The sequence below is a fragment of the Branchiostoma lanceolatum genome, chromosome 3 (assembly GCF_035083965.1).
Source record: "Branchiostoma lanceolatum isolate klBraLanc5 chromosome 3, klBraLanc5.hap2, whole genome shotgun sequence".
Classification (NCBI taxonomy): domain Eukaryota; kingdom Metazoa; phylum Chordata; class Leptocardii; order Amphioxiformes; family Branchiostomatidae; genus Branchiostoma; species Branchiostoma lanceolatum.
The window spans coordinates 3288511-3300150 of NC_089724.1; the positions used below are offsets into that span (position 1 = coordinate 3288511).

General features: G+C 42.3%; 1 protein-coding gene across 3 annotated transcripts in view; it reads left to right on the forward strand.

Annotated features, from left to right (window-relative positions):
• LOC136429733 (gamma-aminobutyric acid receptor subunit delta-like) overlaps positions 1 to 10943 on the forward strand; it is a 92291-nt gene extending 81348 nt beyond the window's left edge. For 2 of the 3 annotated variants that reach the window (XM_066419682.1, XM_066419684.1), the window contains exons 6-12: positions 1485 to 1608; positions 3169 to 3251; positions 4041 to 4178; positions 6650 to 6802; positions 7311 to 7522; positions 8598 to 8720; positions 9709 to 10943. In XM_066419682.1, coding sequence (XP_066275779.1) covers positions 1485 to 1608; positions 3169 to 3251; positions 4041 to 4178; positions 6650 to 6802; positions 7311 to 7522; positions 8598 to 8720; positions 9709 to 9828 — 953 coding nt within the window. In that variant the 3' untranslated portion in view covers positions 9829 to 10943. Of the gene's footprint in view, positions 1 to 1484; positions 1609 to 3168; positions 3252 to 4040; positions 4179 to 5941; positions 6095 to 6649; positions 6803 to 7310; positions 7523 to 8597; positions 8721 to 9708 lie in introns of all 3 variants that reach the window. The other variant, XM_066419683.1, reaches the window with a different exon arrangement.
• Positions 10944 to 11640: the final 697 nt, after the last annotated feature.

Below are 11640 nucleotides of genomic sequence, written 5' to 3' on the forward strand. Positions count from 1 at the left end.
GCCGATAATGCTATACGGACTGTAACTGTCTTTCGAGATTTATAATACCCCTGATTTAAGGAGCAGCTGTCTTTGAAATCTCTGGCTTTCACTTCATTAAGACCCTATTGCCCATGAGCCGGTCTAAGCCAATCACGCTATACGGACTCTAACTGTCTTCGCAATTGTCACGATATTGTGCTCATGTTGACTTTTTCGGAGTCGTCGCGCTAAGCGCACAACGGCTGGTGGCAAGTTGAAATGGTGGTGTATGAATACACTTAAAAAGAGCGATGTAATGTACTTCAAAGTAGATAATACAATCTAATCTACAGCTGTCTCTGAAATCCCTGTCCACTTTAATGTCCCATGCTTACCATGCGTGTGAACGTTGAATACAAGAAACGACAGGTGGCAAGTGGAATGACGACAATACTGAAAATTCTTGAAAAAGGACATCTTATGTACTTTAGATACAAAAGACTTAGATAACAGTATCAAATCTGCATCTGGCTTTGAAATCTCTGGCTCTATTGAGATCATCCTTACATTCTATGAGGAGATTAAACAAGAAACGACATCAGGCAAGCTGGTTTAGTGATAATGTACAACACACTTAGATAAGTAATCCTGACGCATCATGTAATTTGAGATACATCTGCTCTTGAATCTCTGGCTGTCATAACATTAATGTCAGAATACTCCTACTTCCTATGAGTTTAATCAGATAACATCAGTTTGGATTAGTGGAAGTGCGCATTGCTCTTTGAACAGGAAATCGAACGTGATTCGCAAGCAGGAAACTACTAAAGGTGCAGCTCTACTCAAACATAGGAGCTAGAAGTGCCCCGTCATCTTTCAGTAATCATCACGACACTGTGCCTTCTATGCCCATGCCAAGCGATAGTCATGTTAAGAAGGCCAGGCAGATTGCACACGAAATTCACATTGATGGACCTTGCTCAGGAATGTACTTTCAGAGCCGATTCTATCTCAAAATAGATTATTCCGAGGCAGTTTCAAATTTCTGTGCTCTGTTGATAAAATTAAAATCTAGCTTAAGTTTGTCAACCCATCAACATACCCACAATGTAATGGTGTCATGATGTGGTCACTGCAAGCTCTCTCGCCTGAGGAGAGCTACATCTTTAGTACACCTGCCCAGAGTCAAGCGTAAGGTACATTTGTATCTATTAGTATTACCCAAAATGGATACGGAGCTAGAGTAACATTCTTGTTCATCTGAAGTACATCCAGTTGAGTTGTGATGCTGTTGTGCTCGAGGCACCTTCTCGATAGTCTACGTAAGCATTCATGATATGATAGTGACTATTGTTCACAACACCCTGCCTACGTGCACAGGCCAGAAACTGGCCCCTTGCTTTCCAGGTGGATCCTCCAAGAAGTCCTTTGCCCTAGCCTCTGCTTCCCGAATGTTTAACCCAGCATGTTATAGAAAAAAAGATGAACTTTCAAGTGATTTTTCATTCTGCTTTCCTCCCCAGCGGAAAAGATCTGGATTCCCGACACTTTCATCTTGAACGATAAGAAGTCCTTCAAACACACCGTGACTGCCCACAACAGGCTGTTGAGACTGTCCTCCGACGGAAAAGTTCTGTATAACGTTAGGTAAGATTGGATAAGCTCTGTATAACGTTAGGTAAGTTTGGATAAGCTCTGTATAACGTTAGGTAGGTTGGGAAAAGTTCTTTATAACGTTAGGTAAGTTTGGATAAGCTCTGTATAACGTTAGGTAAGATTGGATAAGTTCTGTATAACGTTAGGTAAGTTTGGATTACTCTCCAAGCAGAGGAGGGGTTCCGGCTGGTTTTGGACGTGTTTTAGGCGATTTTGTCGGGCCTTCTACTTTGTAATTTTTTTGTCTTGGGTTTGAAGAGACAAGAAAAGATGACAAAGTAGAAAGCCCTACAAAAACGCCTAAAATCACGTCAAAAACCAGCCGGAACCCCTCCTCTGCTTGGAGAGTAAGTTTGGATCAGTTCTTTATAACGTTAGGTAAGCTTGGATAAGTTCTGTATAACGTTAGGTAAGTTCTGTATACTGATAATCAACTTTTATATATGTTTTTTTTATAACGTTAGGTTTACTAAGTAAAATATATATGTGTTATTGCTAGGTACGTCCTGTATGCTGTTAGTTGAGTTTATATTATGTTCTGTATATTGCTAAGTACGTTTTGCTCAGTTATGTAAAACGTTAGCTAAATTTCAATAGATTTTGTATAACGTTAGGTAAGTTCTGCATAAAGGCAGTTAAGTCTATGTAGTATATTCTGTATACCGTTAGGTAAGTTTGGATACGTTCTGTATAACATGCAAATGGGGTCGTGTGGCGCAACGGCAGAGCGTTTGACTCAGAACCAAGAGGTCCCGAGTTCGAATCCTGTCATGTCACCGATCTTGTGCCCTTGGGAAAGGCACTTTACACGACTTTCCTCACTCCACCCAGGTGTAAATGGGTACCTGACTTCGGTCGGGGAAAGTCGTATTGAGGTCACCTGGTGGCGCCGAATGGCAGCCGCCCAGACCCTTGCGAGAGTTCCACAAAATGCAAGTGTGGAATAGATATTATATATGTTGTGTATTATGTGAAACCTGTAATACCCTGCATCAATTCAGCGCTAGAAAGGCTGCCATTGCGGGTAATTTCTGACCAATAAAAACCATTATTAAATTATTAACTTAAATTTAGATTGATCGTGTATAACGATAGGTACGTCTTGTGTAACGATATGTCAGTCATTAGTTCTAGAATAAACTGCTCGCTAGAAAAGTCAGCTTGAAAAGGACAAGCGGACTGGTCGAAAGTTTGTTGGTAAGACGTTTACATTGTCATCGTGTACGGAATTAGCGTGTAAATTTGTTTTTAAATTTAAATATCGCTCTACTTTGCAAGAGGTATTAAGGAGTCCATCTACATCCGGGCCTTGCAACCATCCCTCAACAGAGACGGAGGGCGCCATAGACCATTCTGCAACATATGATCCACTCCTCATCGAGTCACATGTCTTATCTGCATAACGTGACGTCACAGAAGCTGTGGATGGTTCATTCCCTCACAAAGACTGTAGCTGATCAGTCGAAAATTTGGGTAAGTCCAATTTTGTGTTGGCGTTTACGGTTTAAACTCCATTCAGAAGGATCGCTCTACTTTGTCCCTGCCCTGCAGAATAACCACGACTGCAGAGTGTAAGATGCGATTGAAGAAGTTCCCACTTGACACGCAGACTTGCACCCTGGAACTAGGGAGCTGTGAGTGGCCTTTTTATACCATATTTCAAACTTAGTTACTATATAGTTAGTTAAGTTTTATTTATTCTTGACTTTTTTGAGGGACCGAAAAAAGCGTAGTCCTCACGGGCAGATAGCCGCCCAACCAGATTTGCTTGTACAACATAAACCACTGAAAAATAGAGACCAGGAAGAAATCAAATTAAAGCAAATACATTAACAGTGTGAATTTAGACTGGGGTGAAATGAGGACATGAACGAGTGAACCAAGTACATATATCTTAAGGATCAGAATTGGTGATGAGGTTGTGATTGTGAGTGTTGTTAGCTTTTTTTATAGGTTTCGATTGATATATTTTGGCGTAGTTTTGCTCCATACAAATATGCCCCATTAGTTCATTCCACATGGGAATGGTTCTTTGAACGTAATACGTTTTGAATGTTGATGTTGTAAACGTGTTCACTTGCAGTATGACCTGTGAGATTGATCTCAATGATTAAAGACGGTACCAGATAAAATGAGGGGTCGTGTGGCGTAACGACAGGGTGTTCGACTCAGAACCAAGGGGTACCGAGTTCGAATCCCCCTGAAGCCACCGATGTTGTGCCCTTGGGAAAGGCACTTTACACGACTTTCCTCACTTCGCCCAGGTGTATAAAAATGAAAATGGGTATGTTGTTATCTGTACGTTGCACTGTTAATATAAGTTATAAAAAAACTTGAGTGCAGTGCCACGTCGTCCTTGTCTGCCCAAAACCGAAGTAAAAAAAAAAAAAAAAGATAAAATGACATTCTCCCCCCCCCCCCAGACGGGTACGCCAACCGAGACGTGGCGTACCACTGGAGAACAGACCAGGAACCTGTGAGCGGCATGACACACGTGGAGCTGGCCAAGTATTCTATAGTGAGGTTCGACACTCTTACGGGAAACGTCACCAGGGATACAGGTAAACAAACAAACAAACAAAAACAAACAGGTAACCGTGGTGGGAAAATGGCTGACACTTTTCAATCGCCCGAACTAATGTCAGTTTAAAAGGGGAAAGCATTTGGCAGTAAAAATATTATGATATATGTCTCACGGACTGGATTTGGTCTATTCAGTATTATGATTGTACGTAGTTCAAATATAAAACTGCAATGCATGAGTACATATTGCAGTAGGGATTCGTAATGGATTAATAAAAATGGGATTATGCAAAAATAAGATATATACAAAATACAAATGAATGAAAAAATGTAGATATGATTATTGACACGAACCTTATCTTTCAATATTAAAATCTCCTTTGACCCCTTGATTGATTTGCAAAGTGACTGAAAAGAGTTTGCTATTTTTCCCCATCGACTGTACAAACATGGTTTTATTTCTTCAATTTGAAATAGCAGACATCTGAAGTAACTCTTATGATACCTTGACACTTCTACTCTCTACTATCTACATGTATTTCTGGCTAGCTCATTCTCACCCATTGTTTTGTCATCTACCTCTTGTAACCACATTTTTCTATTATAATTTCCTTTGCATTAAACAACATCAACTTGATGTAAATCAACAATTACGACATTACAGTAAAATGTAACCTTTATGATAACTTTTTCCACAACCTTCACAATCGATATTCCACTAACTAACCACCAAATGTAGTCATTCCCATCGCATGAGTGTCTGCATGTATTTCTCTGCATTCAATCCGCAAAAATCTAAAACCATGTCAACATGCCTCATGTTGTGTGGTTTTAGCTGCTTTTTGCTTCAGGATAGAGTTGATTATCAGTGTTGTATGTTTCCATTAGGGACCGAGAATGACACCCTTGACGGGGGCCACCAGCACCTTTGTGAAAACTAGCACCTTACTAGTACAGTATACCACAAATTCTGAGACGAAACGATATTTAATCCATCTAGACACAGTCTCCAAACTAAACGGTTGCATCCTCCTTTCTACCTTACCAATATCACCATCTAAACAGCACAGTGCCATCGTCAAACTATCCGCCTTGATTCACGCCCCAAATCAGTTCGCATAGACTACTAAAGAAAACCCCGCATCTAAAAAGGATCATTTCCATTCTTAAAATCGTCACTTTGTATTAGATCTCACCGTGTGTTCTCGCTGAAGCAAAACGCAGCCTCGATGTATATTACTCACCATCATCATTGCCGCACGTGTGCACCTGCATGACATCATTGTGTAATGTTCATCGTGACGCCACTAACGCTGGTTTCTCGCACCTAAGTACGTACGTAGAGACTTGCTTGCTGCTATTGACGTAGTCATCACTGTCAGTTCATTGCATCTTGTGAGCGATCAAAACATCATTTTCTTTCATGAATATATGTATGAAAACTTGGATTGCCAATGCGATGCAACTGCTACATCTCCCATACTCTGTCTTATCATTGCACTGTCTTTCTTCATTATAATCTTTCTCCTGACATAGACATGAACATGATAAGCCTGTCGTAGCAAATAAAAACTAACTAACGGCATGAAACGTCGAAACACAAAGTTCCCCAGTCACTTATTAAAGATGCAGATGACCTGAAATTTGCTTGAAAAGCTCTTGCTTCCTCTCCACACTCTTGGCTCAGTCTGTCTGTTTGAGCTGAGCACTAGTCACCATGACTGTGATCTTTTCCTTGTTCTTGCGGTGCCATGAATGAATTAAACAGCTGACAGGGGCTTATAATGAATGCCCTTCGCAGGCGATTATTCTAGCCTGAGAATGACGTTCAAGATGGAGCGGAACTTCATCTACTTCATGATCAGGACGTTCTTCCCCTGTGTGCTGGTGGTGGTCTTGTCATGGGTGTCGTTCTTTGTGCACCACGACGCCGTCCCTGCCAGGGTGGGGTTGGGTGAGTAAACGCGCATGCGCGGTAACCATGGCGACGGGCATCCATGGAAAGAGGCTTACATCCAGAACTTAGAGAGTGGCGACAAAATTGTACATGCTTTGAAGTTGTAGTAAAAATGTCACTGCCAAGAGTCATGCCAATTGGGCAAAATTCTGTAGCGTGCAAAGAATGAAATGATTGATGACGTCAGTTAACTTGACATTACAAAATCTATATCTTCAATCAACTGTTATTCACATTACATACACTAATCAACCGTCTTCAGATTTGCAACTTGAAGCAAACATGTGATTCAAGATAGCCTTCATCCATGGTAACTCAGTAGCCAATGACAAAAGTTCACCAGCACACCAACCTTTGTCAGCACTTTGCAAGTTCGTTTCTAAAGAAAAGCGCACTTATATCTTAAAAATAAGGTTCTATCACCTTGGAGACATGAAATGAAATAAGTATCAGTGTGCAAAGCAGATGAGCTGGCGAACGGTGTCATTCCAAACCTACACATTCCCAACAGGCCTCCCACATTGACAGGAGAGCATGTTGGCTTCTTTGTAGGTATTTATTCGTGGATTTGTCTGAAGTTCAAGATGAACCGAGACTTCGTGTACTTCATGATACGGACTTTTCTGCCGTGCGTTCTGCTCGTGGTGCTCAGTTGGGTCTCTTTCTGGATCCATCACGAAGCCGTGCCGGCCAGAATAGCCCTGGGTAAGTTTCCATCACGTGAACTACTTGTGATGTTCACGTGAGCTACTTGTGATGTTCACGTGAAATGTCCAATGTTCACGTGAACTACGTGTGATGTTAACGTGAACTACGTGCGATGTTCACGTGAACTACTTGTGATGTTCACGAGAAATATTTGTGGTGTTCACACAGTGACGTGAATTTTTTGTGGTCTTCAGGTGTAATACCTGACAAAAAACCTCAGGCAATCTAGATGAAAGGACTTTGATTACGTGAATATGATTTAGGACACTTAAATGTTTTAGATGACGCATAAATTGTTTTTAGATTACGCACAAAATGTTTCTAGATGAAGCATAAGATGTTTTAGATGACGCATGAAATGCACATGAATCCTATCAAAAGTTACAATAAGTATTCAGAATGCGGCCCAATACTTCAAACAAAAATGGACTACTAGCATGGACTACTCGCCGAAACCTTTTGATATTTTGAATTGTCAGATGATAAACTTCCTTTCCTATTCCAGGAATCACCACCGTGCTGACTATGCAGACGCTAATGTCTGGCGTGAACGCGTCGCTGCCGCAGAACGCCGAGATCAAAGCTATAGACGTCTACCTCCTGGGCTGTTACGTCTTCGTCTTCGGCGCCTTGCTGGAATACGCACTGGCGCACAACCTCTATCGGGGCACGAAGGCGGCGGCTTTGAAGGCTGCCACGGCGCCGCCGGTACCGGAAGTACGCATAATTTCGTGCATATGGTTTCCAAATTTCATTTGTGATGACTAGGGGTGGGGGGCTGCATTACGTCTTCAGCGCCTTGGTGGAATACGCACTGACGCACAATCTCTATCGGGGCACGAAGGCGGCGGCTTTGATAGCTGCCACGGCGCCACCGCAGGTTCTACAAGTACGCCTGTTGACTTTGACTTTATTAGAATTGTGACAGTATAACCGTACAAAACACGTGGGATACAGGAAGCTATTGCTGGTGTCGTGTCCCACGCATAAAACATTACAGTGTCAAACATAAACAAAACATATAGCACATATTTTGTGCGACCAAAGTTGGATTTGTATGACTTACGACTTTATAAGTTGAATATGCTCCATGATGTAAAGGTATGATTTGCAAGACAAAAAAAAAATACGAGATACATTTCAAGACAAAAACATTTGCAAATACTTTTCTTTATCATTGGAATTTGTTTGAACTGCCTCCAGTCACACGCCATATTAAAACAGCCCCATTCAATTCTATATCGTTAAGATCATTAAGCAACCAACTGTCTTAACCAACCAGTGACCACTTTTATGCAGTGCCAAAGAGGCATACTCATCCAACTGAACAACCAAAATTGATTGACAGTGGCCATTTCAATTTGAAGTTTTCCACATGTACCGACGCCGTCGGTTAATACTAGCCTCTACCAGGCTCCAGAGGCGGCTGGAAAGAGCAGATATTGGCCAAATAGACAGAAAAATATGCAAGAGGAGTCAGTCTGCTATAGGTGTACAGTTTGCCGCTCTAGGGTGGCATATTTGGCCCTCTCTCCATAGCGTACTATTCACTCTATTTGGCCGATTTCTACTATTTTTCCAGCCATCTCCGGAGCCTGGTATAGGCTAGGTTAATATGTGTAAATGTACCTCTTTTGCGTCGTGTCGGCACATGAACCAATCATTCGTCGAACCAATCCAGTTGTCAGGGGCAACCACTCATCCTCAGCAACCACTTTTCCTCAATATCTCGATTGGTTACTGATCGAGGCCAGGTCTGACTGTATAATTGAGGAGGTGTTGTTCTTCTCAGGGTGGCGGGAAGCACGGTAAGAAGAAAGGAAAGGGCAGTTCCTGCTCGGAGAATGGCGCGGCGAGCGGGCAGAGCCAGGCTGCTGCCGCCGCAGTGCTGGCCAAGCTCTCAACGGGAAACTCGGTATGTGCAGGTTTACAAACAAATGTAGTATTGGGCCCGTTTTGAAGCATTAGATAGATTCCACCTATGCGAAAGCCTGTGCATGTATTCCCTATGGAATGGTGACAGATAGCTCTTGGGCTGGGATAGGGCGCTCTATCTACAGGCCTCCCGGACGGCGCTTGATAATAATTTTTTGTTGGGAGCGCTGATTCGCTATTTTCAACTTATCCAGCCAGGTTCTTTGGCTGGGGAGACCGTATCTGCTTGGGGACCGTATCTGCTTAGGGGCCGTATCTGCTTGGGGGACCGTATACGTAACTCCCATACGGCGGTTAAGGTCCCCAAGCAGATACGGTCCCCAAGCAGATACGGTCCCCCAGCCAAAGAACCTGGCCCCGATAAGTTGAAAATCGCGAATCAGCGCTCCCAAAAAACTACATGCCGGCGTCGTCCGGGAGGCCTGCAAATGAGGCTAGGGCGCTCCAGCAGTTTTCTAATTGAAGGGGGCATTTCTTTTGCTCTTGATGCAAGCAACCATGTTCAATAAGTCACCACAATTGCCGTGATTAAAAAGTCTACAAACTGTGTTTTGAAATTTTTCTCCACTCAAGCGGACAGGCACGTACGTTGGCTGTTGTAGAATACTTCTAAGTGATTTCAATCATATTTTAGGGTGCGAATCAAGGTCGGTAGTTCTGTATGACGAGATGGCTAAAGGACGCCCCTAGTGAAAACAGTTGGCACTGCAGCCTTTCCAAAAGTTGACTATTGTTTTGGGGGTACTGGGTACAAAAAGGCCGTTCACCATTCCGAGTTCGAATGCGCAAGGTCGAAGGTAAAGGCCCTTGAGACATAAAAAGACACTTATGATATTGTTGATATGAAAATCGACCGACGGAGTCTGGACAAGAAATGTCAGGGGCCTTCACCTTTGACCTTCAGCATGCGTACTCACGATGGTGTACTTAGTTACTTAACTGCGTGTTGCGATTTTTCTCCCTCTCAGGTGGACAGACACGCCCGCTGGCTGTTTCCTGTGGCGTTCGCCCTGCTCAACGTCGTGTACTACGTGGTGTACTACTACCTGCCAGAGAATGACATAGCGTCCCTTTTTACTCAATACTAAGAGCCACATGTCAGGCAGGCACGCAGGGCATCACACTACATCTCATGTCACGTGTTCACCTCATGATCAGAGCATGACATTTCATCTTATGTCACGTGTTCACCTCATGATCATAGCATGACATTCCATCTTATGTCACGTGTTCACTTCATGATCAGTGCATGACATTTCATTTCATGTCACGTGTTCACATCATGATCATAGTATGACATTCCATCTTATGTCAAGTGTTCACCTCATGATCATAGCATGAAATTCCATCTCATGTCACGTGTTCACCTCATGATCAGTGCATGACATTTCATCTCATCGCGCATGGTTACCTCATGATCATCGAGAGCGGTCTGTGTCGTACACAGGAAAATTATTTGCATTAGGGAAATGAAGTGACTGGTTAAAAAAAAATAAGTCATTTTCAAAGTTCTTGGGCGCATGGGCAGTTGTTATGCATTGTTGTGTAAGGTCAAAGTTTGAGGCCCAGGGCCTTAAACTTTGACCTTAGACAACAATGCGCATGACTTCACATGCGCACTATTAACTGTCGACTGGCTTATCATCAAAGAGAGTGGATAAAAAAAGTCACTGGCAACGATATTACACATTTCGTTATACTTCGAACTTCACGGACCAAAAGACATACGTCAAAACTGAACACTTATAAACCTGAATTTTACAAAAGAAACCAGGAACATTCTGCTGTGTCCATTGACATACATGACGTCACAGTGACGTCATGTGCTCCTGCAACACAATTTTCTCCTCTGTGCGATACAGACCACAACATTGTAGGATCATCACCAAAACCTAGAGACCAACTTCATGTGATAGTATATTCACATTTCAATAACATTAGATGTAATAAAAACATTTATATGACCACCCTCCACTCATCCCCATCCTCATAACTTCCCACCCCCCTTTCCCCTCAGCCCTGCTTGTAAATTGTGCTCATTTTAAGCAAGAAATCACCGCTTTCTTCACTTTATTTTTGTGACGTATTGCTGTTTTACGGTTGTATATCATTGTTAGAATTTCCCCATTGGCTCTGTACGTATAAGATATCCGTTTAACTTTTTCTTATTGTACAATTGTCTACGTTAGACGATCCAAACAACGAAAAACGAAAATTTATGATTGTGCGTTATAGGCATTTAAAAGTTTTGAGGAAAAAAATATTTCTATCGCTTGGAAAAATAAATAAAACCTCGTAGGAAGCTATGACCACGACTTACCTCAACTTGTGACGTAATATTTACATAATATCCAAATTAGATAATGAACTAATATTCTTAAAAGTTTTTTTTTCGGAAATAGAATATATGAGTTAGCCGTGTATATACAGCATATTTTGTCACATTTTGTAAAGCTCATAATCTCATAACTTGCATGAAAAAGGTAAACGGACCCACAGCACTGGTGGAATGAACAGAGTATCCTACATGAAATGGTCCTTCTTGCGGAACAGTTAGCACTCGATTTCGTTCATGTTTTGGAACTAAAACATTATAGGATTGACGTCATACAATTTTTATGGAGTAAACCTGAAACTAAAAACCAACGACAGATATGTCCGGAAACTGAATTACTCTAATGGTGAACTCCAAAACTCTGAAGACATTTCGGTATTATTTGTAGGAACAGCGTGGCATCGTGTGCCGCAATCGCCCAGAACCGAGAGGTCCAGGGTTCGAAACCCAGATATGCCCCGATGTTGTGCCCTTGGGAAAGGCACTGTACACGACTTTCCTCACTCCACCCAGGTGTGAATGGGTACCTGACTTCGGTTGGGAAAGGTCGTATTGAGGTCACCTG